This window comes from Symphalangus syndactylus, chromosome 12, assembly GCF_028878055.3.
Source record: "Symphalangus syndactylus isolate Jambi chromosome 12, NHGRI_mSymSyn1-v2.1_pri, whole genome shotgun sequence".
Taxonomy (NCBI): domain Eukaryota; kingdom Metazoa; phylum Chordata; class Mammalia; order Primates; family Hylobatidae; genus Symphalangus; species Symphalangus syndactylus.
Window position 1 is genome coordinate 95,543,087 of NC_072441.2, and position 26,049 is coordinate 95,569,135.

General features: G+C 44.6%; 1 protein-coding gene across 1 annotated transcript; it reads right to left on the minus strand.

Annotated features, from left to right (window-relative positions):
* Window positions 1–12,551: 12,551 nt before the first annotated feature.
* Window positions 12,552–25,640, minus strand: CREG1 (cellular repressor of E1A stimulated genes 1). The gene is made up of 4 exons (XM_063625071.1): window positions 25,213–25,640; window positions 19,857–19,976; window positions 17,946–18,130; window positions 12,552–13,839 (listed from the first exon to the last, which is right to left on the minus strand). Exons 1-4 carry the CDS (start codon window positions 25,564–25,566, stop codon window positions 13,836–13,838), a joined length of 663 nt encoding a protein of 220 aa, XP_063481141.1. The 5' UTR covers window positions 25,567–25,640; the 3' UTR covers window positions 12,552–13,835.
* Window positions 25,641–26,049: the final 409 nt, after the last annotated feature.

The window sequence follows — 26,049 nt, forward strand, 5'->3', positions numbered from 1 at the left end:
TCTTCCATTCAGAAGCAAATGCCCTTGAGAGATATATAAAGCCTTATCAGTTATTTATACCTTCGTGTTAAATACTGAGTCATAGACCATTGTCTCAGTTAGATGGGGACTGGAAATCATTTAGTCTAACCTTTATTTAGTAAATGAGAGAATTGAGACCCAGAAAGGTAACATGACTTACTGAAGATATAGAATTAGCTAGTTTCAGAGTCCAGACTGCAACTGAAGTGCTCTGATTCTCAGTAAACGGGATGCCATAATAGACATTATATGCTTATATTTACACCCAGCATCGCTTCCTCCCCGCAACCCCCATATTAACCCTGGCCAGACCATGCAATACAAGTGGAGCTAACCCATAGCCTGTCTGTGCTCAGGGATGGTCACATGACTAGACCTGCTCCATTAGAGTATTCTGTCTTCCTGGCCATTGTAACTGATTAGGGGAAGAACATATTAACGCAGGGATGTTTTTGCAGGCCTGACATTAAGACCCACATCTTCTAGCAATAATATCAATTTTGAAGAGTCAACTTTTCTCCATGATTATAATCTTTTTTTTTTTTTAAATGGAGTCTTGCTCTGTCGCCCAGGCTGGAGTGCAGTGGTGCGATCTCAGCTCACTGCAACCTCCACCTCCCAGGTTCAAGCAATTCTCTGCCTCAGCCTCCTGAGTAACTGGGATTACAGGCGCCCGCCACCATACCCAGCTAATTTTTGTATTTTTAGTAGATACGGGGGTTTCATCATATTGGTCAGGCTGGTCTCAAACTCCTGACATCAGGTGATCTGCCTGCCTTGGCCTCCCAAAGTGCCGGGATTACAGGCGCAAGCCACTGTGCTAGCCAATTATAATCGCTTGATGAGGCGATCAGGTAATGTCAATCAGCTGCTTTCTCCCCAGAATTTAAATCTTAACAGAATGAAACAAGACCTGGACATAACCTTGTTTGTTTCTCCTTCTTGGATCCATCCCAGAAGTTGCTCATATTCTGTGGCTATACAAACACTGTTCCAGCAAATTTCCTTTTTGCTTAAGCTATCCAGAGCTGATTTCTGTTGCTTGCAACCAAAGGATTCTAACTTACACAGTAGAATTTTTGGAAGCTGTATTAGCTTTCTATTGCTGCATAACAAACTATCACAAATGCAGTGGCTTAAAACAACACATTTATGATCTTACAGTAATGTAGGTCAGAAGTCCTGATACAGCATGGCTGAGTTCTCTGCTCAGGTACTTACAAGGCTGAAATAAGTGTTGGCTGGGGCTGCAGTTCTCATTTGAGGCTCAGGGTCTTCTTCCAAGCTCACTGGTTGTTGGCAAATTTTATTTCCTCACAGTTATAGGAGTTGAGTTCCTGTTTTCCTGCTAATGATTGGCCAGGGAATGCTCTCAGGTCCTAGAAAACACCTGCAGTTCCTTGCCAGGTGGCCCCTATAGGCAGTTCACAATGTGGATGTTTGCTTTCTTCTGGCCCAACCAGAGAGCATCTCTCTGACTTAGTCTTCTGGAACCAGCTGGAGAAAACTCTGATTTTAGAGGATTTGCCTGATCAGGTCAGGCCCACCCAGAACACTCTCCCTTTGCCATATAAAACCACGTAAGCACAGGAGTGATAGCTCATCGTATTCACAGGTTCCTCCTACGATCACGAAGATTGTACCATGGTGTGTCAATCTTGGAGGCCACCTTAGGATCCCATTTCTCACAAAAATGCTGTTGGAAAAGATGCTCCCTTCTTCCTCTGGGAAGATCAGACACGCCTGGTATCCATCTTTTTCACCAGATGGAAGAAGCTTGCCTGGGAATGAAGCCAACACAGAGAAGAGCTGAGCAAGAGACATAAAGACAGGCAGAGCATTTGCTGCATTGTTAAGAACCTGGATCGTGCCATGCCTAGCTGCCTGCCCCAGGGGCTTTTCCATCTCATGAGCCAATAAGTTTTTTCTCAAGTTATTTGACCTTGATCCTGCAACTTGGAATTGAAATGGTCTTGAGTATTACAGATGCTGAAATTGCATGGCTATTAAAGACATGTTTGCAAACTTCACAGCTGGCACAAATCCACTTTGATGGGAGATTTACCTAGTGCGCCATACCCCTCAAAAGACTAATTGCCCTTTAAAAAATTAACCACACAATTTTGGGGCTTTTTTTTTAGTGAGACACCAAGGAGGAAAAACACACCTAATGTCCAAACACTCCAGAAAAAAACAACAAAAAAAAAATGAAAGTAAAAGACTGCACAAAGATTTTATATCAAAAGCCACCGTGAAAGATGGCAAAAAAGTAAGTTGGGGACATGGGTAAGATTAGAGAGATACTATGAATGGATAAGATGAATTGCAGTTGACCCTTGAATGACTCAGGAGTTAGGGCTGCTGAACCCCACGCAGTAAAAAGAGTCTGTGTATAACTTTTGATTCTCCAAAAACTTAACTACTAATAGCCTACTGTTGACCAGAAGCCTTACTAACAACATAGTCAACTAATACCTGTTTTGTACGCTGTATGTATTATACACTGTGTTCTAACAGGAGAGTAAGCTAAAGCAAGGAGAATGTTATTAAGAATATCATAAGGACGAGAAAATACATTTACTATTTATTAAGTGGAAGTGGATCATCATGAAGGTCTTTTTTTTTTTTTTTTTTTTTTGAGACGTAGTCTCACTCTGTTGCCCAGGCTGGAGTGCGGTGGAGTGATCTCAGCTCACTGCAACCTCCTCCTCCCAGGTTCAAGCAATTCTCCTGCCTCAGCCTCCCGAGTAGCTGGGATTACAGGTGCCTGCCACTATGCCCGGCTAATTTTTTGTATTTGTAGTAGAGACGGGGGTTTCACCATGTTGGCCAGGTTGGTCTCAAACTCCTGAATTCAGGTCATCCGCCCACCTCAGCCTCCCAAAGTGCTGGGATTACAGGCATGAGCCACTGTGCCTGGCCATCACGAAGGTCTTCATCCTCGTTGTCTTCACATGGAGTAGGCTGAGGAGAAGGAAGAGAAGGGTTGCTCTTGCCATCTCAGGGGTGGCACAGGTAGAAGAAAATCCATGCATAAGTGGACTCGTGCAGTTCAAACTCATGTTGTTCAAGGGTCAACTATAGTTATATATAACCTACTAAATATTGCTATTGATAGCCAAGCCCCTTTCACTGGAAAAAGAACCTTTTTTGCTTTCATGGGGGTGTCTTTCATTTGTGTGTCATTTTCACATATTAATATATTGTCTTTTTTAAAATTTATTTTTGAGACAGGGTTTTAGTGTCACTCAGCCTAGAGAGCAGTGGTGCAGTCATAGCTCACTGCAGCCTTAAATTCCTGGAGTCAAGCTACCCTCTCGTCTCAGCCACTTGAGTAGCTGGGACTACGGGTGCACACACCACAATGCCTGGTCAATGTTTTAATTATTTTTTAGTAGAGATAGGGGTCTCACTGTGTTGCCCAGGCTGGTCTTGAAATCCTGGACTTAACGGATCCTCCCACCTCAGCCTTCCAAAGTGCTGAGATTACAGGTATGAGCCACCATGCCCAGCCATATTGTCTTTTTAATCTTGATGACTCAGTAAGGTTGTCAATATTGGTGTACAGTTTCCATTTTTTAATTTATTTATTTAAATTAAAAAAAAAATTTTTGGAGATGCAGTTTTGCTCTTGTTGCCCAGGCTGGAGTGCAATGCCGCAATCTTGGCTCACTGCAACCTCCACCTCCCAGGTCCAAGCGATTCTCCTGCCTCAGCCTCCCAAGTAGCCGGGATTACAGGCCCCACCACACCACACCCTGCTAATTTTTTGTATTTTTAGTAGAGACAGCGTTTCACCATGTTGGCCAGGCTGGTCTCGAACTCCTGGCCTCTAATGGTCCACCTGCCTCAGCTTCCCAAAGTGCTGGGATTACAAGAGTTAGCCACCGTGCCCGGCCAGTTTCCATTTTGTAGTTTAGGAAACTTAAAATTAAGTAATTTTTCTAAGGTCACAAAGCTGGTAGAATCAAAACTAAAACTCAAGTTTTCTGGGTGCTGGTTCACAGTAGTGGAAGAACATGAGCTTTAGAACAAGTTAGACCTAGGTTCAAATTCCAAATTCCATCTACTAGCTGGCTGTATGTTTTGAACAAGTTAATAAATATCTGAAATCTTTTGTCCCACATTGGCTAACAATGCCTACTGTACTGTATTATTGGAGGAATGAGTAAGATGATGTAGGTTATGTGCCTAGTATATAGAAGGTCCTAGTATATAGAAGGTTGGGAAATGTTACATCACAGAGAGGAGGAGACGACTGTAAAATGTTTACTGGCAACTGCTCTGGGAAAAATCCTTCCAGGAATGATTGGAACCCAGCATGGGGAATGGGGTCACTGTCTCGGTGGAAAGGGTGGGAGATGAAGAGCAGGTGGTATGGACAAGCCCTCCTATGGGGAGGGGAGGGAGGCCCCACATTCCCAGAATAGGGACCTGTGTGCTTCCTCTTTGTATCCATCCAAACTTCTTGAGCACTAGGTCAGAAATTAATGCACCTGCCTTTCATTCGTTATGGATAGACAGTTGCAATTCCTGGGACTGTTGGATGTGATGAGTTTATTCTCAGAAATCTTAAAAAGGCATTTTCTGGGCACCTGAGCAAACACAAAATCATCCTGTGGAATGAGCAAGCTTCAAACGCTGAGACCCTGGGGCATCTGAAGGACCAGCTGATAACCATGTGCTAAGCAGTGTGTATTCCTAAGTTCCTCAGCTCTGCTTTTTAAAACCCCCCACCCCCATGCTCTGACTTGACCAAATGGTCTTCCCTCAGTGGGGTGTGTGGAAAGCAGCTGCTATGGGAATGCACAAGCCTGGGATCCGCTCTCAGCTTTGTCCTTTACTTGCTATGTGACTTTGAGCAAATCACTTTCCCTCTCTGGGCCTGGGCGTCCTCAGCTATACAATGAAGGGGCTAAACTAGATGGTCTCCACAAGATGTCTTCCAGCTGGAAATTATATTTTTGTATAATGATTCCTGCTTCTCCAGTGCCCCCTTCTCTTTCAGTTCCACTAGCTGTTACCTCCCGACAGGGTTGTGCTGTGTGCTGCCTCTGGGCCACATCCCAGGCACGCAGTCATGGCCCATGTCCAGGGTTCCATATGAGGGTCTGGCTCCTGGCCTGCAGGGCCTGCCTAGACGCCCTGACTTCATGCAGATTACATTTTTGTCTTTTCTAAAAGGGAAAGACGAAAAGGTCACCTGAGTTTGCCCAGGGTGGAGACACCCTGACCTGGAGTCCTCACAGAGCCCAGCCTGGCCCCTGGGAATCCACTGGAACAGGCCTGCATCCCCTCGCCTCAGGATTAAACCTGAGGGCCTACTTCTGGGGACTGAAGGTCAGGAACCTGTGAGTCTCAGCATTAGCCCTTGACAGCCCCTTAGAAGGGTCACCAGATTAAAGGGAAGGAAGAGTGCTTATCAGGACAAAGAGGGGCCCCCAGTTCCAGCAGGGCAGCTGGTCTGGCCCAAGACAGGAAGATTAAACAGGATTCTCCTGTCCCGGGCAGAGCCTTCTAGTTGGATGTTCAATGCGGCTCCATGGGGACCTCTAGCGGCTGTTTTGTCAAACTGCGGTCTCCAGCCTTACCAGCCTCAGGACATTCCACACCTGGATGGATACTAAGTAATACTAATAACCACCATCTATTCTAGGTAGCATCCCTGATTCACAGCGGAACCTCTTGAGGAGCACTTGCCTAAGGCCACCCAGCTAAGTGGTTGAGCAGGGATTTGAACACTGCCGTTTGACTTCAGAGTTCATACTGCCTGCCCTCAAAGATGTGAGTGTACTCCTCATGAAAACCTGGTGTTTTCCAGCACATGGCACTTGCCATTTCTATACGATGCACCTTTAAAACAAGTGAGAAGACATTTCTTCAAAGGACCCATGTGCCACCAGCAGTTGAGGGGTCACTGGATTCTTGGAGACAGAGCTAGGTTGAAGGAATGGGTCTGATACGTGTAAATTTGCCCAAGGTAACCATTTGGGAATCCAACCTCCTCCATGAAATAAGAAAAATAAAGAGTGTCCTCACTATCTCTAGGGCTTGTTGCAAGGGTTAGCTGAAATGCCACGTATGAACATATTTTATAAAATTAAGTAATTTGACAATTACAACTTTTATTTTTGTGAAAACAACCTGTAGTTACCAACTGATATTTGAAGCTAAAGAAAAAAAATGCAACCAGTATTTATTGAATGTTTGATATATTGGATAGTGTTCTGTGTATTTTTTATATATTAGCTCAAATTTTTTCCTACAAACCAGGGAGGCAGATTCTATTTTTATTCTCTATTTTACTGATGAAAACCCTGCAGCCCACACAGGGGAGGCACCTTGTCCGTGATGAAATAGTGATGGAACAAGGATTTGCTCCTATGCAGCTCCACTGCAGAGCCAGTGTGCTTGATTTTGACCCTCACTCTGCTGTTCTTCAAGGATACATTCCAGTCTCACAGAGAGGATGCAATGAGGACCACCAGAGCTTGAGGATGCCTCTTCTACTGGCCCTAACAAGGATCACTGCTGTGTCAGGCACTGTGCTAAGTGATTTGTGGACATTTTTGATAATCTGTACTCCTACCTGTGAAGTGTTGCCCTTGCTTTACAGATGGGGTCTAAGGCTCCGAGAAGTAGAATGATTTGCCCAGGGCCACATGCAACAAGTGCACAACTGGCTCAGAACCCAGTGCTCTCGCAGCCGAACCGCTCCTAACCTCTGCTATGCTGCTCCTGCTCAGCTGCTCCCCCGGTCCATCCACCGGTGGGGTCCCCCACAGCCCAGGGTTCCCTTGGGCTCTGTTCACACTCTTTTTGCCCTCTGTGGGATTCCATGCATAGGAAGCAAACGCACCTAAAGTAAGAAATGGCCTGAAAGCCAGGTGCCACCAACCCATAAAGTGTCATTTTTAGGAAAGATGTCCTTTGGGGTGATGCTGCTCACACCAGGACAAGGGCATGAGCTCAGGCTGGGTTTCAGCCCCTGCTTCCCCCTCAGCTGTGGCCTTTTTGCAGGATACAACCTGCAAATGCGTGCCATAAAACCACAGTCTAGAGGAACAGACTAGAAACCATTGAGGATAAATCTCCTTGCGCGGGTGGGCCTGGGAGTTATCAAAGGAGGAAAGATTTGGGATGAACAAAGAAGCCTTATCATTTATTCTCTTCCAAACACAATTACTATAAGCTGAGTTGTTTTCCCCCAAATTCATATGTTGAAGCCATAACCCACCCTATGATTGTATCGGGAGGTAGAGTCTTTAGGAGGTAATTAAGGTTAGGAGAGGTTGGAAGGTTGGGGCCCTGATCTGACAGGACTGTGGTCTTAGAAGAAGAGGAAGAGAGAGGCCAAGCGTGGTGGCCTGTAATCCCAGCACTTCGGGAGGCCGAGGCAGGTGGATCAAGAGGTCAGGAGATCGAGACCATCCTGGCGAACACAGTTAAACCCCGTCTGTACGAAAAATACAAAAAATTAGCCAGGTGTGGTGGCGGGTGCCTGTAGTCCCAGCTACTCAGGAGGCTGAAGCAGGAGAATGGCGTGAACCCGGGAGACGGAGCTTGCAGTGAGCCGAGATTGCGCCACTGCACTCCAGCCTGGGCGACAGAGCGAGACTCCATCTCAAAAGAAAAAAAAGAGGAAGACAGAAAGAGATCTCTCTCTGCCATGCAAGGAAACAGCAAGAAGGCGACCGTCTGCAAGCCGGGAAGAAAGCCCTCCCCAGAATCCACTCATGCTGACACCCTGATCGCGGATATCCTGCCTCTAGAACTGCGGGAAATAAATAACTGCAGTTTAAGCCACCCAGTCTATGGTATTTTGTTCTGGCAGCCTGAGCAAACTAAGACAAAGATAAATCCCAGGGACACAGATGACTCTTGGCAACCAAATAGGAGAGTTTGTGCTGACCGACTCTGGGCATGCACATAATGTGCTGAATTCCCCTTCTCAGAGCAGCTATAAAGAGAGAGAGAAGACTGTGTCTTGGTTAAGCTGCTCTGCCCTCATTCCTTAAGCGTATTTGAGCAGCGTCTATACATCAGGTTTTGGGAACAGAACAATGAGACATAGTCCCCCAAATCTGAAAAATCAAAGACACGATAATTAACTCACTTCAAAATCCTTTGCTTCCTCATGGAACGTTTGTGGCAGAGTTGCTCAGCATGCCCACGAGATAGATGTCTCCATCCAAGCCTGTAATGTGGACTGCTGTTCCTTAATGGAGTCTGATGTCTGGGGTGCCAAGCAAAGTCTCCTTGAGATTTGCCAAGCACTTGGGATTACATGTGCCTTCACTGAAATAAATCACTTCATTCTAAGTCACACAGAAAGCTGGAGGTCCAACCTCCATCTTCCACTATATTCACTAAAGTAGAAAGTCTGCCAGCAAAACATTCGTTAAAATTTCATTGAGGGGTTACTCCATGTAATGGAATATTGACACTTGGTGTTTTGGGGCTACAGTGATAAATCAATCAGATGCAGATTTGGCCTTCAAAGGACTACCTACTCCTGAAAAGTGAGGGAGATGAGAAGGTAGGAGATGCCTGGCTAAGGGAGGAGCATGTGGAAAAATCCAAAGGGAAAAGTTTGGGGTATGACCAGATCAGATTGGCTGGTCATGGCATAGGATACACTGAGGAATGGCAGATAATGTTGGGAGAGCCAGTTGAAGTTTTATTGTGGTGGGACTTGAGAATCTAGCTAAGGAGTGTGTGTGTGTTAGACAACCCCCAAAGGTTATGAGAATATTATCAGAACCATGCTTCTTTGCCAATCCCAATCCCTCAAGTTCAAGCTAAGGGATACAGAGTGTCTCTCAGATAGACTGTCCAGCAGGCTAGGCCGATGGCCCTAACTCACTTTCATCCTCACTGCTGAGAAAGCTATGCTTAGATTTGGGTTCACATCTAGACTACAAAAGCTAAGTATAATTTGGGTTTGTCATCCAAAAAAGTGAAGAACATTATACACAAAATGCATTCTAAAGGATTAAAAAGTATAAAAATTAAACATAACAATGAGAAAATCTGAATTGACATTTATCAAATTTCTCAAAGGAAACAACATGCCAAGTTGAAAGGAAATTAAAGAAGTCAAGGGAAAAAGATTATGTTAACTTATTCTATAGAAATGGAAAATCTATAGGTTTTAAACAAAATAACTTAAAAGGAAAACTGAGTATTAGCAACAAACTTACTAACTAAATGATTTCATAGACTTAATATACAGAATTCAGCAAGATCAATTTTTTAAAATGATCCCCCAAACATAAGTGGACAAAGAATATAAATTGACAGTTTCCAATGAGGAAAAATAAACCAAAATAAATTTTAATGTTCAATGTTTTTAGTAACCTTAAGAATTGCCAATTAAGAATAACATACTATTTTAACCCATCACAGAGTAAGCACTTTCATACACTGCTTGCAGGGCTGTTCATTGATATAAATTCTCCCCCCTCCCCCATTATTATATATTTTCCAAAATTTTACTGAAAACATCATTTCAAGAAATCTCTATTGAACTCCTGAATCACCAAGTCAAACTTGTTATCTAGCTCCCTAGCACCCACTACTCATGCCCCCTCCCCACCCACAAACATAGATTAGCTCTGCATTCCTCCCCTGGTGTGTTGTGGGGTAAAGAAGAGTCAGGAAGCCTTGCGCTGGCATAATCTGTGTCTCAAACAGTATGACCACATGCCAATTTAGTGTGGAGTAGAAGAAATGGCCAGGATTTAGAGCCTGGAGATCAGAACTGGGTGGGCTTGGGAAAGTCACTTAAACTCTCTAGGTCCCCAATTCTTTATTTTTTTTCCAATTCAATTTAGAAATCTTTATAATTTTCAGACATACACAAAAGAGAATAATAGCAAAATGAATCTCCAGGCATATCACCTAGCTTCAACTGTTACCATTTTGCCAGTTTCTCCTCATCTAATCCCCTATACTTTTTTCTTTGCTAGAATGTTTTAAAGCGAACACTAGACATTACAATTGATACACATTCTTAAAAGCAATTTATAACATGTACCAAAAGCTTTTGGCTTGGAAATTCCACTGCTGGGAATCTAAGGAAACAAACAGAAATGTAGAAAATATTTTGTGCATACGACTTTTCTAAGAGGAAAAAACTGAAAGTAACCTAAATGTGCAAAAACTGGAGAAAATGCTAATAGCCTTTGGTTTTTGCCTGCTCAGTGTTCCTTCAGTTCGCATAATCACTCTTTTCCTTGCAGGAGTCCCCCTTCTACATTCTCCCCGTCTCTGTGATTCTGATGGTGCTGAGTGAACCTGCAACTCCAGGAGAAGCCACACTACTCAAGTTCGGCCAAAGAGGGCACCCCATTCCCAGACACTGATTATTCGGGAATGGCTAGGGCCCAGCTAGGAAGGACACATCCTCTTTGCTGTAAGATTGCTAACTGCAATGAAAACCAACACGGCAAAGAAAGAGGAACCAGGAAATGAAAGCCAAGTTCTGAATAATATAAGATCAATGAACTCTTTTTGTTTAAACAACTTTGACTTAGGTTTCTTGTCACTAGCAACAGAGTCCCAATACAGACCATTATTTGGTGGCCTGCTTATATTGATCTGATGAAATATTCTGCAGCCATTCTCAGCCATCCTTGTGAATGGCTTCTAGGAACACAGTTGTTTATGATAAAGTGAAAGAAGCGTGATACACAATCATTAAATAGCAAGATCTTGACTACGTTTAAACATCGCTCCCAAGAAAACACACCCAAAATATTAGCAACCATGCTCGTTGGTGAGGTTATAAATTTCAAACTTTTTATTCTCCACATTTCCTATACAAATGTCTTACAATAAATCTTAAAGAAAAAACTGAAAAATTTACATTTTATTGATTTGTACCCCCCTTAATTCCAAAAGGAATTATAATTAAATTATAATTGTCTTCTCTAATGAAAATGTATAGAACACTTGGTTTTGAAGTGACAGTTTGGAATTCCCCTAGGAAATACTGACTAACCAGCATTACACAAATTAGAGCATTATTTCCTCAGTACTAAAACTGAAAAACATGCTCCATTAAAAGAAAGTAGTCTCCTTTTCAATTACTTTGTGATCTTCAGTCTAAATATTACTAAGAAGGGAACATCACACTAGCAATCTCCTCAGAATATCTGATGCATTTATTTCATTGAACTTCATCACATTTCATAAAGATTTTCCTCCACTCCCCCACATACTTGTCAAGGACTTTGAACCTGGACTAGAAGACAGAATAAACTGATTATTGGCCATGGTCGGTAAAGACAAATGGCCTTGACCAGCTGAGTGCAGAGGGATAGTCAAGACAGCATCTGCCAAAGGCAGCTGTCTGGACTCTGTAGCTTCAGGCTCCTGAGCCACTCCCTCTTTCCACTTTTTTTTTTTTTTTTTTTTTTTGAGACGGAGTCTAGCTCCATCTCCCAGGCTGGAGTGCAGTGGCGCGATCTCGGCTCACTGCAAGCTCCGCCTCCCGGGTTCACGCCATTCTTCTGCCTCAGCCTCCCGAGTAGCTGGGACTACAGGCGCCCGCCACCACGCCCGGATAATTTTTTGTATTTTTAGTAGAGACGGGGTTTCACCGTGTTAGCCAGGGTGGTCTCCATCTCCTGATCTCGTGATCCACCCGCCTCGGCCTCCCAAGGTGCTGGGATTACAAGCGTGAGCCACCGCGCCCGGCCCCTCTTTCCACTTTTATCTTTCTCTATCAGGACCTGTCCTGCTCTCTGCACCAAAGCTGACTCCCCCTCCCCACCCGTCTAAGACACTCATCTCCTAGCTGTTTGAGCCCAGGGATCTGTTCTCCTTCTGCAGCAGGTGGGGTGCAAGGGGACCGGAAGCCTGATGTAGAAGCGCATGATGTGGAGGGAGTGATAAACCCAGGAAAACCTAGCAGCAGCAGCAGCAGCAGCAGCAGCAGCAAATGAGGCCTCTGCTTCTCCTCTTGCCCCTGCTGAGCTGCATTTACTCCAGGGCATTATTCCTAGGGGCTTGATTTGGCTGTGTAAGAAACCCACACTTGCACAAAAAGTAGTCCACAGTGCCCCCTAGTGGCTAACTGGAATATTAACAGGGACATATTCTGGCACATTCAATTATAAAAGAATCTGCAGCGCCTGCTGTGAAACACTGGTTGACTTTATTCTGTATGATAACTAGATCTTACCTGAATGTCGATATGTATTTATGTGGTTCCAAATGCTGGAGAAAAAACTCAGTAAGTGGGTAAAGGGAGGAAACCAAATAGCTGCCCTCAACCTAATTCTATCACAAGGTACACTGGCAACCAAATCCCTGAGGCAGAACCTGCGACAAAGGCTAGATCTGGCCATGCCCAGAATTTTAGGGCATAATGAGCCTTTTGCCAATTGGAAAGAGTGGTATTATTCACTTTAAGTTTTGAAACAGCCAGTGACTGATTTAGGAGCATGCTATTTCGACAGTAGACAATAAAACAAAGTGTAATAAATATTAATGTCTATGTTTAAGAAAACGAATCCAACACATTTCATTAAAATAATTCTTTTAATTATTGATGCTTTGAATAAGAAGTCCATTTTACTAAATTTAGTATAAATTATTTTTCTTAAACAGAACCTGTTTGCTGGATCTCAGTTAAGTTCACTTCGTAGTTTTCAGACACAATGACTCACATTCAACTTTTCTGTTTGCCATTTAAGGATTCAGTGGCTTGATTCCTGACATTTCCTCTTTAAGAGGAATCTTATGTCATCTTCTGAAATCATGTATATGGGTAATAATATTAGTGTCTTCTCTTCTGAAGACGTGATTCTTTTAATGCCATGTTCTCTTCCCTCTGGTGACGACTGTAGCAGCACCAGAAGCTATTAAGAGATTTGGAGCAGTTGAGGAAGCCTTCGGTAATTGTTAAGAGTAGCAGTATTTTTAAAAAGCTGTGGAGAGTGGTTTGGGAGGGGATTTTGTCCCTGGTTGAAGCTGGTCCATGCCTGGGCAAACTTTACTTATAAAAAAATACCAGGAACACACACAATATTCTTCTCCTCTTTCTTTTGCAATCCAGTTTTGGGGCCAAAAAATAATCTGTGTGCACATGTGTTTTGATAATACAGTCTCCACTTAGGTGGGGAAATTAAATTCAGGAGTTTTATGACTTTCTTTTGTTCTGAGTATCACTTTAGAGTATAAAAAGTTTTTCAAAAAGTTCTTTATCAGAAATAGTTTCACCCTATGTTGAATTAACAATACCCAGGATTGTGAGACATAAATCAACATGAGTAGGAAGCTCCATTTGAGCTTCATCAGTTTGTCTATCTTGACAAGATTTATTCAGGAGCACCATAATGGGGGCCAATCCTTTTGCACCAGGCTCAGGCAGCTCAGGAGGCAGCTGTGGTGAGTGACGCACTCTACCAAGCACAGTGGCTTCTAGGAATAAAGAACACATACTCAACTACCTTCAAATGCCAATGGGCAATTTAAATCTGGTACTCATTCCTCTTCAAGAGCACCACTGGAAACATCTTCGGAATTGATGGGACAAAACTTATTTGATTATAGTGAAGGATATTTCTCTATGAAAATGGCTTCAAAATATGAAAAAAGTAGCTACCACATCTTCCAAGAAATCCAATAACAGGTCAACTCTATTGGTAAACAAGCAAGTAAACAAGCAAGCAAACAAACCAGCATGTGACAGAAAACTGGCTAATATTCTGGGATGCTTTCCAGAGGAAACATTAAGCCTTTTAAGTGTGTATGAGCCACTTTAAGAAACTTCGTAACTGTTGCTAAATTCACCACAGTCTGCTTCACCTAGAAAGGGGAACAGAGAAGAATTATTTTGTTAAACTGGGTTAACAAATCTTAAAAATTAATTCATTCTAGGGAAGGACTAGATAAAGTTTCTGATCTAAGTTAAGACTTTGAGTTCATTTCAACCACTGGAATATACTAAATAACCACTTGGGTTTGTTAAAACGCAGATTCCTGAGTTTTGGTTTCAATCGGTTGAGGGTGGGGCCTAGGAATCCTCATTTTAGCAAGCAACCCTCCTCTCCAAGTATGATTCTGACACACTTTGATAAACGCTACTAGGATGTAGCAAGAAGCAGGCCACTGCCGTGGCTGCTGTTGTTATCTCATTTAAGAGTATCTGAAGGTTTAAAAGACAAAAATAGTTGAGAACAGAAGGGGTCCTGAACATCAGGGCAGAAGAGCAGTGATTAGCCATTGCCCAGTGATACTGACCACAGCTGGGAGGTGAACTTTCCCCCTTTCTGCTGCCACCAACCAGGGAAACCATCTCTGGGCAAGTCTGTAATCCATGACCTTTTGTTACCTGTGTGTTTGCTAGGAAATATCTGGATGTGCGCCAGAGGAGACAAAATGAGGCTTAGCACAAACATGCTGCTGCCCAGACTTAACAGTGGTCGAAAGCAATGCTTATGCTTATAAGAACTGCTTATTGGCCGGGCGCGGTGGCTCACACCTGTAATCCCAGCACTTTGGGAGGCCGAGGCGGGCGAATCACGAGGTCAGGAGATTGAGACCATCCTGGCTGACACGATGAAACCCTGCCTCTACTAAAAATACAAAAAATTAGCCAGGCGTGGTGGCAGGCGCCTGTGGTCCCAGCTGCTCAGGAGGCTGAGGCAGGAGAATGGCATGAACCCAGGAGGCAGAGCTTGCAGTGAGCCGAGATCACACCACCACACTCCAGCCTGAGCAACAGAGTGAGACTCCATCTCAAAAAAAAAAAAGGCTGGGCGCGGTGGCTCACGCTTGTAATCCCAGCACTTTGGGAGGCCGAGGCGGGCGGATCACGAGGTCAGGAGATCAAGACCACGGTGAAACCCCGTCTCTACTAAAAATACAAAAAAATTAGCCGGGCGTGGTGGCGGGCGCCTGTAGTCCCAGCTACTCGGAGAGGCTGAGGCAGGAGAATGGCGTGAACCCGGGAGGCGGAGCTTGCAGTGAGCCGAGATCGCGCCACTGCACTCCAGCCTGGGTGACAGAGCGAGACTCCGTCTCAAAAAAAAAAAAAAAAAAAAAAAAAAGAACTGCTTATTCCAGGGTGCCAGCAAGTGCTTCGTGTAGACACTTAAGCCTTCCACTGAGCATGCAAACATGCTCACAGGGTCTTCACCCAACAGTCCAATGAGGCAAACCACATTCAGTTAAGCTCCATATCAGCTCTCACAAGTGGCAGTCTCCATCTGTGTGAAACAGATTTCAGATGCAGAGGGCTTCGTGGTATTTGGAGGAATAATACCTTCCAAAACTGATCTGGGCAAGCCAAGCAAGGTGGCTGCCAAAGTGGGGAAGCTCCAGAACGCCTGTGAGGCCCCTGTGAGTGGTTCTCCAAGAAGACGGGGGCCCTGGTCCTCACAGATATCACTGTACGCTCCCCGGACTATTAAACAGCTCTGGTGGCAAACCTGGTGGGTGGGATTAGTAGGGGCACTCCTAGACTCGGAGATGGACAATTCCTAGCCAGAGGCACCCGGTCAGAGCGGGCAGCTTTCAGGCACTGCCCATCCCTTGGGTTCTGGTACACTGCCTCAGAAGGGTCACATCTGCTCTAGCCTTTGGGCCTCCTCTCAGGACAAGGAAAAAATGTTCTATCTCTGTGCTGCAGAGAAATGCTCCTTTGTCTGCATAATAAAGTGGGAACCTCAAAAGTATCTGTTTTACTCACTTATTCAGTGTGGAGACTTATGGGAAAAGTTTCATTTTGTTATTAAACCAGGCACTGCCTTTGGGCATGTTATTTATATAAAGATAACTGCGCTTAAGAGATTATGCCCTGTGAAAGTAAACTTTAACTTCAAAGAGCAGGCCTGTCATTCTTAACAGTCATCCTGATAATTTGTTGCCAGGGAATAAAGTTGTAATTGCTACCTCTACATTCCTATGAATTCAGATGGCTTTGCCAGCCCAGAAGACGATCAGTGGCCCGTGCCTCTCCTGCATGCACAGCAGCAAAATAAGCGCCAGGACTGTGGAATTCTTTATTCCAACAGAGTGTGAGAGTGTTTGTCTCAAGTAATGAGCCAGACAATCATTCCTAAACACTTGCTCTATGACACACACTGTCCTAGGCCCTGCTTGGAATTAAAAAAAAGTAGAAACAAAACAAAACTGAGCTTCGCTGTCAAGAAATTTCCAATCATGGTAGGGAGTCAATAGTTCAACATGGAACTGTTCTACAATTGAAAAAGACACAGATTAAATAAATGCTAAGAATTTAAGCCCTCAAATGACCTACAAACTACAAGTCTACCTTAGTATCATCACCGTAATCTCCTGAAACAGCAGTCAGTCATTACAAACAGAAAGTGCATTATAAATTACACTGAGCTAGGAGCCTGGCCAGCTACCAGTGAGGCAGCCAGAAGAGAAGTACAGCATCATGGATAGAAGTCAGGTGATGGCTCTGGAGCAAGAATGCCGGGGTTTGAGTCCCAGCACCACCACTTCCTGGCTGCAAGACTTTAGGCCAGTTTGTTCTCTGTGCATCAGCTTTCCATTTCACACATGTGGAAAAACAGCACCTACCTGTTGCAGTGGAAGGTTGCGCAAGATAGGGATGTGGTGAGAACTGACTGAGTTAATACATGAAAAGTAGCCAGTATAGCACTCAGCCAGTAATAAACAATGGACACTAGCTGTTATTGTTACTGTTCTTATCACCTCCCCAGATATGCCAGAATTCCCTGTGTCACCCAGGAGAATCACCAGTCCCTTGTATTCCCTCATTTGAACCCTGAGCTAACTCCAAAGACTCCAATTACACTCTTCTTTCCTTTCCCTTTCTGTCTTCAGGTCCTGGGCTTTATTTTCTCCCATGGCCTCTTTTATCTCAGCCTCCTCCCTTCCAAGCACTTCTTGGTGGGATAAACCACACATCCCCATAGGCATTTGTAGTACTGGGGCTGATGTGACGGGGTTACCTGCTCAGACTCAGATGAAGGACATTCACAGTCCAGGAGCACCTAAGTCTAAGTCTCATGAGAAAATGCCACTGTGGGTCATAACTGGGCTCTGTTCAGGGCCCAACAAGCATAGCCTTAAAATGGAGTCTCAACCTGGTGTCCAGGCCTGTAGACAGAGTTCAGGGGGTCTATGAACTTGGCTCAAAAAAAATTTTTTTTTTATTTTCATTAGGCTCTAACTGAATGTGTCATTTCCTTCAATAATTAATGTAGAGAATAAACCACAGGGTGACAGCATATCTGTGACTGTCTCCAACAGAAATAGAGAAATCACAGATACTTTCATATCATGTTACAGGTGTTGCAAATGTCTCAAAATATTGTCTTCAATCCTCACTACTTTAAAAGCACAGAAAAGGCCAGGCATGGTGGCTCATGCCTGTAATCCTAGCACTTTGGGAGGCAGACTGCCTGAGCTCAGGAGTTCGACACCACCCTGGGCAACATGGCAAAACCCTGTCTTTATGAAAATACAAAAAATCAGCTGGGTGCGGTGGTCTGTGCCTGTATTCCCAGCTGCTTGGGAGGCTTGAGGCACAAGAATCGTTTGAACCCAGTAGGTGGAGGCTGCAATGAGCTGAGATGGTGCCACTGCACTCAGCCTGGGTGACAGAGTAAGACTCTGTCTTGAAAAAAAAAAAGAAAAAGTAATAGACTTATTACTAGATCTTATATTTAATATATTAATAAAACGATTATACCACACATTTACAAATATTTTTATAAATGTATTTCATTATAGTTGATTTTCTTAATCCTCTGTATTTTATGTGTTTAAAACATTATTCTGAGAAGGAGTCAGTGGCTTTACCAGACTGCCCAGGGTGTCCAGGGCACATGAAACGGTTAAACCTCCCTTGCCTTAGAAGGCTGAGGATGGCTGTAAGGGAGGCAATCTTGGGTGAAAGATGTGTAAGTACTTACTGAACTGTGACATTATAATATTCTTCCGGTGTCACGATTTTTGGTCCACCAAAGTAGTCCAAGACCCAGATATTGGTTATATTCAACTTAGCAAAGAACCAATTATGGCTGGAAGGCCAGGTTTTCATCTCAGGGTGTCGAATGAATAATGAATGCTTTGCAATATCCATTTCTGTTTCATTCACCTAAAGGACATATATGAAATAAACATTCTTATAGCAGTAACAATTTATCTTCTCATTTGTTAAGAATGTGTGATTAGGCCGGGTGCGGTGGCTCACGCCTGTAATCCCAGCACTTTGGGAGGCTGAGGCGGGTGGATCACGAGGTCAGGAGACCCAGACCATCTTGGCTAACACGGTGAAACCCCATCTCTACTAAAAAAAAAAAAAAAAAAAAAAATTAGCCAGGTGTGGTGGTGGGCACCTGTAGTCCCAGATAATCGGGAGGCCGAGGCAGGAGAATGGCGTGAACCCGGGAGGCGGAGCTTGCAGTGAGCCGAGATCGCGCCACTGCACTCCAGCCTTGGTGACAGAGCAAGACTCCGTCTCAAAAAAAAAAAAAAACAGAATGTGTGATTCTAGCATTCTATAAATCCTAAGAGTTTACTTAGTTGTAAATCTTGATCTTAACCTTAAGGAATCAAGAGAAAATAACGGAAATGTAAAGAATGCAGAGAATAATGATTTCAATAGTTGGTGATAACAGATATAACGAAGTGGGAAACCACTCTAAGTATAATACCAACTTTCATTGGTAAAAAGGCATTTTGAGCTATTAGAATAACACTAAGTACTGTAACATTACTGGTGCCTAAGACATGTAATGTTTAGCATATTTGTCCCATAACATGGACATGTTAAACATACAGATGAATGTACTGAAGGATAAAAATGTTTAGAAGCCACATAACAGAACTCAAAAGCATGTGCTGCTCCTCCATCTTTTTCCTGCCAGTGAAGAACACTCAACTACAGAGATGCATCCACAAAGAATTTACAGACCATAAATAACACTTGTCTGAGGCATTAATGACTGACACGGTCAAAAAGCAAATCTGCTGGCTGGGTAATCAGATCAGCACTCCTGACACCACGCCCACTGCTCTTCCTGAGATTGTATTTGACCTCTTCCCTTCAGCAGGCGATCCAAACTAAATTCACTTCCAGTTTTCAGTAATGGATAGTCCTCTCGTTGGCCTACTTAATATGTTTTCTCTGCTTTAAGCCACTGTTAAAATATGGAGACAAAGAGCCCAGACATGAAAAAACATTATACCAATGTAAAATATAACGGAGAGTAGAGGGCTTTGGTCAACCAGATGCTCTTTAGTAAGAATAACTTTATATACAGGAGCTTCATAGTTGTTACATCTGCTTGGCTTCAGAAAATCATTCATTTTTGTCTTATCTTATTTAACACCTATATGAAAGCAACTTATTAAAATGTTTGGTTTTCATGGAATTACTTCACCTATTAGAATAGAACATGTTCTGACTGGGCATGGCAATCACAAATCAACTGCATTACACTCTCAAAAGATCTATTCTGCCAGGCATAGTGGCTCACGCCTGTAATCCTAGCACTTTGGGAGGTCAAGGTGGGTGGATCACTTGAGGTCAGGAGTTCGAGACCAGCCTGGCCAAAATGGTGAAACCCCATCTCTACTAAAAATACAAAAATTAGCTGGGTGTGGTGGTGCATGCCTGTAATCCCAGCTATAGGGAGGCTGAGGCACAAGACTTGCTTGAACCCAGGAGGCAGAGGTTGCAGTAAGCCGAGATCACACCACTGCACTCCAGCCTGGGAGACAGAGTCTCACTCTGTCTCAAAAGAAAAAAGATCTATTCTTTCATTGTGAATACGACGGTGTTCCGAAACCATCTCCCTTCCTGTAGGATAACTACTTACCTTGGTCACAGTTCCTGACAGCATTATGTGAACACAAAGGGGACTTTGTGGATCAAATCCATGTTTCTTGCAGAAGTTGGTCTGTGCCAAAGTCATTGTCAGTGTAGCATATGGATTCTCCTGTAGAGAGAAAATGAAGATCCTCTCATGTGAAATATGGTTTCTGGAGAGGTAATAAATTTCAAAAGTTGCATACATGATATCCCTAGAGCTTGACTGGTCTTCCACGAAACAATGAATCGTAAAACATCACCTTCCACTCAGGGGAAAATAATACTTGGAAAGTATCCTGACCACTCCCCAAAGGGGGTCCGGGGGTTCATATTTAAAATGAACTGACTTGGTAAAAATTATTTCAATATACTTTTTCTGAAACCCTGAATTTATTCCATATTCATCAGAAGAATTATAATTATAGTGACACCCAAATTCAAGGCTGTTCTATAGGCTTCACTGAAAGATTTAAAGGGTTAAACTCTAATACAAAACCATTGCTAAAAACACCACAGTTGCTCAACTGGCTAACTATGCAATTTAAGCAAGAAAGTAGCTGAATCATGCTGCTTGGTTATCTTACATTAGCAGAAACTGTCATGTGATTTCAAAACTGGAGAAGTTGTTCATTTCTGCTTTAGTGACAGTAAGTCTTATCCCATATTCAAAAAGCAACACAAGTAAAATTCTTAATGCTTTCTTGTTCAGAAATCAACTTCATAAAAGGCACTGTTGACAGATTATAGCAAAATTCACACATTGCATTTTAGACTATTTAGCTCTTTAAGCTCTAAGTGTCTTGTGTGGAGAATTTTGCCATTTCACAGTGACCCATCAAAACAAAGAGTCCTAAGGAGATTTCTTTGAAATCATTTAGCCAAATAGTCACTGTCTAGAAACTATAAGGCAAGGCACCACAGGAGACCAAAGAGGGGGAAGGGGACACTCAGCAGGTAAACTCTCTCCCTCTGTGAGTTTATAATCTGGTTGAAAAGGCAGACATAAACAAATGTGTATGTCCAGCATAGACTAGAGTGATAGAGGAACTATAAGGAGCTTTATAATATATTCAAAACCAGGATAGAAGGTGGGAGGACATATTAAAGGGAGAGGAGACGCTGATTGCAAAAAACACAGAACTGGGTGAGCCTAAGACTTGACGAACAGTACCAAGAAACCTGATTTGCTGGAAAGAGGGGCTTTCCTACAGGAGGAGGCTGGGGTTGGGAGTGGAGAGGGCTCCAACCCAAGTTAAGGAGTCTAGATTGTAATTTGTGGGCCAACCTTAGGCACTGTTTTCTAAGACCCATCTGCCTGGAGAGCTTGATAAAATGCCGATTTGGGTTAAAATGTTGAAACAGGCTTCACTCCCAACCCAAATAACTGCAAATTTTTTTTTTTTTTTTGAGACGGAGTCTTGCTCTGTCACCCAGGCTGGAGTGCAGTGGTGCGATCTCAGCTCACTGCAACCTCCAGCTCCCAGGTTCAAGCGATTCTCTTGCCTCGGCCTCTTGAGTAGCTGGGATAACAGGTGTGTGCCACCACACCCGGCTAATTTTTGTATTTTTAGTAGAGACCGGGTTTCATCATGTTGGCCAGGCTGGTCTTGAACTCCTGACCTTGTGATCCACCCACCTCGGCCTCCCAAAGTGCTAGGATTACAGGCATGAGACACCACACCTGGCCTGCAATATTTTTTTTTAAGACAGTGTCTCACTCTGTCACCCAGGCAGCCACCCAGTGCAGTGGCACAATCATGGCTCATTGTGGCCTCAACCTCCAGGGCTCATGTGATCCTCCCATCTCAGCCTCCTGAGTAGCTGGAACTATAGATGTGCATCACCACACCTGGCTAATATTTTTTTATTTTTTGTAGACATGAGGTTTCACTATGTTGCCCTGGCTGGTCTCAAAATCCTGGACTCAAGTGATCCTCCCACCTCAGCCTTCCAAAGTGTTGGGATTACAGGCATGAGCCACCAAGTTGTCCTCTATCTGCATTTTATTTATTTAGAAACAGAATCAAGCTCTGTCACCCAGGCTGGAGTACAATGGCGTGATCTCAGCTCACTGCAACCTCTGCCTCCCAGGCTCAAGTGATACTCTCACCTCAGCCTCCCAAATAGCTGGGACTACGGGCGTACACCACTATACCCAGTTAATTTTTGTATTTTTAGTAGAGGTGGGTTTCACCATATTGGCCAGGCTGGTCTCAAACTCCTGACCTCAGGTGATCTGCTCACCTCGACCTCCCAAAGTGCTGGGATTACAGGCTGGAGCCACCGCACCCCGCCTCTATACGAATTTTAAACAAACATCCCAGGTAGCTCTTACGCGCAGCTATAGGCAGTTGGGTGTTGTTAAAGGTTTCTGGCCAGAGGACAACGCTGTGACAGGTATTTTTGTTAATCTATTTGGGTAGGCAAGGTGGATGGGGCAGACAGGAAGACTATGTAAGAGTTGTTCTAGTACTTTTAGGCATGAGATGATAAGCTTAAGGATGAGGTGGCAGGAATAAAGAGGACGGGGCAAGGACAGAGGCAAAGAAGGCAACAGAAAACTGTCAGGACTTGGGAACTGAGGGATTTGGAGAGGCAGTGAGAACCAACTGGGTTTACTGAGAAAACAATAATTCCACTCACAGAAATGCAGAAGATCAAAAGCAGCTTGTTTCAGGAGGAAGAAGAAGGACTGGATTTAAACATGTTGAATTTGAAGTGGTGGCAAACTAATGAAGTAAAAATGAACAGCAAGCAGAAATACAGAGAACTTTGAAGAGGTCAGAGATGGACACACACGTGGAAGTGAGTCCTAGTAAGGACTAGAAGAGAGTGTATACAATCTTCTGAGGATCGTTACAGGGAACAAGAGTAGGAAACTGACTGTGAGGGATACTTATTTTAGTGAGTCAGAGAAAAAAAATCAAGAGTGACCAGAACAGAAAGGGGCACATCACAAGAAAAGAATGCCAAAATGGAAGGGAGGCTAATAGTAAAAGGTCTTGGTGCAAATAATCAAATCCCAAGATTTCCCTTCAGACTCACTGGCTCTGCAGCCAAACATGGTCCCACTACAAGCTAACATCAGCAACACTGTCCTACAGACGTTTACTATACAAAAATGCCACAAAGAAAGGGACATACAAAAGAAACATCCCAGTGGTAAGTACATTTGAAGTTCACAACCTATCTCTAAGTTACAGAGGACAGTCATTTTACACATGAGAAATGGTCCCAAACCTAGGTCTTCTTGTTCCTTCTGAACCATTTCACCCCGTCAATGAGAAGAAATGCAGAGCACCCTGGAGGTCAGGAGGAGGAAAAGAAAAAAGCAGAAACTTTGACCGGCTAATTGATGGAATCAAGTCAGACAAATTCTGATGTGGCCACTTCTTTTCACTGCCATCATGGAAACCTAAAGCCCTAGGTAGGTTCCTTGCCACTGTCCTGTCTATTTCCAGAAACATGAAAGACCTGGGCTAAAGTCTTACCTGACAGCCATTAGCTGGCTGGTCACAGGGTAAGTCCCTGCACCTCTGAGTCTGTGTTTCCTCACTTCCTAAACGGGGACAATAATACCAGCAACTCCCTAGTCACCTCACAAATTTAAATATGATTATGTATTGGTCAATCTCCCTCCTCCCCCATTAGAATCATCAGGGAGTGGTTCGTTGGGGGGGAAGGGGTGTTGTCTTAAAATAAAATGTGTTTTCAATAAAATACCTTGGCATCCCATTTTTAAAGCCTTCTTAGGTGACTATGATTGGCAGTCAAAGTTGAGCACCACTGATGGAGTGGAGTGAGTTTGTTTTGAGCAAACGCCTAAAGGTGTGGAATGGGCTGGGAATAAGAAAATGTTGAACTGGGGTGTATCTGCCTTAGCTAAAAGAGGGCACTGCTTCTGTTTTTGCTCAGAGAATGCAGGCCCACAGTGTCACTGGATCTTCCCATTTTTCAAGAAAAGTTAAGATTTACATTTTAAAGTAAAATCTAAATTTTAAAATGTTGGTAACAAATTCAAACTTATTAAAAACAAAACAGAACTTTGTGTAGGCCAAACTGGTCTGTGGGACATATTCAGCTGATGGGCCACCAGCCTGTGATAGGTGGTTTGAAGAAAGATGAACCTGAGATGAAACTAGGGGTTTGCCCGCTGGCTTTAAACAAGTTGCTTAACCTAGGTAGGCCTCAAGTTCTTCATCTGCAGAATGGGGTATATAATACCTACTTCAAATAATTAATAGAAGAGACAATGAATGGAAGGCGAATGGAAAAGTGATTAATCAAGCATCAGTTTCTTACATCCTGTCTTTATCAACAATGTTGTACTTTCAGAGTTGAACTCAAATGTGAGAGCTTTGTCAAAAAGACCCTCCATCAAATCAGGCTCCATTCCTGGACTCTCTGTGTCTCCGGCCTCCCAAGCCGGGTGTCTGTGACCCCATCCCTGAGACAGCAGAGGTCCATCAGAGTTGTAAGTGTGGCCCTGCACCAGAAGGTGGGCAAAGGGCGAGGAAGACATACACCTTCAGTCAGCTCTGCATCTTACTGAGGAGCCACTATGCCTGGGGGGGCCTAAAGACTGCAGTAATCATTGTAATCGTCCACGATATTGTACGTTAGCTTCTTGCTGCAGGAGGGAAAAGCTTAATTCAGGAAGGGTAAGAGAGTGAGAAACCCTGAAGTCACATATTAAAGTGCTTAAATACCCAACAATCTCTATGCCCTGTAAAACCTTTAAGAATAGGAGCCCAGGCCGGGAGCGGTGGTTCACGCCTGTAATCTCAGCACTTTGGAAGGCCGAGACGGATGGATCACGTGAGGTCAGGAGTTTGAGACCAGCCTGGCCAACATGGTGAAACCCCGCCTCTACTAAAAATACAAAAATTAGCCGGGTGTGGTGGCACGCACCTGTGATCCCAGCTACTCGGTAGGCTGAGGCACGAGAATCGCTTGAACCTGGGAACAGAGGTTGCAGTAAGCTGAGATAGCGCCACTGCACTCCAGCCTGGGCCACAAAGTGAGATTCTGTCTCAAAGAAAAAATAAATGAATAGGAGCACAGTTAATAGAGACACTGTGCCCCAAGACGACTGAGAACCACTCAGGGATGAGAAGTCCTCGGGCTGCTGGCAGAGAATTTACCCCACTGCGTGGCCCAGTGGCGGAGGCGTGTATGAAATTTCTGGTACCCAGTTGCCCAACATCTGGGACGCTGCAAAGCCCACCTGCCAGCGCGGCAGAGAAGCGGCAGCCTTTCGAGCCACGCTCCACTCCCCGGTAAGAATTTTGGGGAGAGTGAAGGCTCGCTCTGTGGCCGCCCAGCCCACAGCCCGCCTGGGGAAGCCGCGGGCCCCAGCTCACCTGCAGGTTGCTCACGGAGAGCTGCAGCGGGCTCAGGTAGAAGTAGGGCACGCCGCTGCCCGCGCCCGGGGGCCCGTCGCTGAACGAGAGGACGTCGGCGAAGGGCCGGCCGCGCACCGCCTCCAGCGTGGAGATGGTGGCCAGAGCGCCCCAGTCGGAGACGTGCGTCACGAAGCGGGCCACGCGCGCCGCGTCCTCGCGGGGTGGTAGCGGCGGCAGCCGGGAGGCCTCGTCCCAGTCCCCGTGGTCCCGGCCGCCGCGACCCCGCGCGGGCGACACGAGCAGCGCCAACAGCGTCGACGCCAGCAGGGCGGCGAGCAGTGCGCGCACGGACCCGCGGGATAGCCCGGCCATGGCGGTGTCTCCAGCCAGAGTCCCGGGCCCCAAGACCTGCAGGGACCCAGCGTGAGCCGGGCGCGCCCAGGCCCCGCCCCTCCGCGAGACGCCAATCAGAGCTAAGCACAATGCAGGGGGCGGGGTCCCTCTGCCGCTCCGCAACCTGCAGGAGACGCGATTGGTTCATCTGCATTCCGCATTCCAATCGCTCTGCCCGCCCTCTTTAAGGATTGTGAATTTGTCCTAAATATATGTGTTTTGTTTTGTTTTGTTTGACAGGCGGGAAAAGAAAGGCTTGAAGAAATCAAGCAACTTGCCCAAGTCGTACTGCTAGGAAAAGACCAGCCTCTTTACACAGGCACACACCCCCTCCTTTTAATACCTTTGGAGATGAATATCTGGCATCTGAGAGGAAATGCTGCATTTTCTACCCATGCGCCTCTTTTCTGTTGAATTTACCATCAGCTCCAAAGAACAGCGAGGGTCCCAGCGTTGTAGAAG

Bases quoted from the DNA above. Each gene is read 5' to 3' on its own strand.
- CREG1 (XM_063625071.1), bottom strand. From the start codon at position 25,566: ATGGCCGGGCTATCCCGCGGGTCCGTGCGCGCACTGCTCGCCGCCCTG. The intron at 19,977-25,212 runs GTGAGCTGGGGC...TTCTCTCTACAG, and splicing joins TCTCCGTGAGCAACCTGCAG to GAGAATCCATATGCTACACT. The intron at 18,131-19,856 runs GTAAGTAGTTAT...TATGTCCTTTAG, and splicing joins TGTCAGGAACTGTGACCAAG to GTGAATGAAACAGAAATGGA.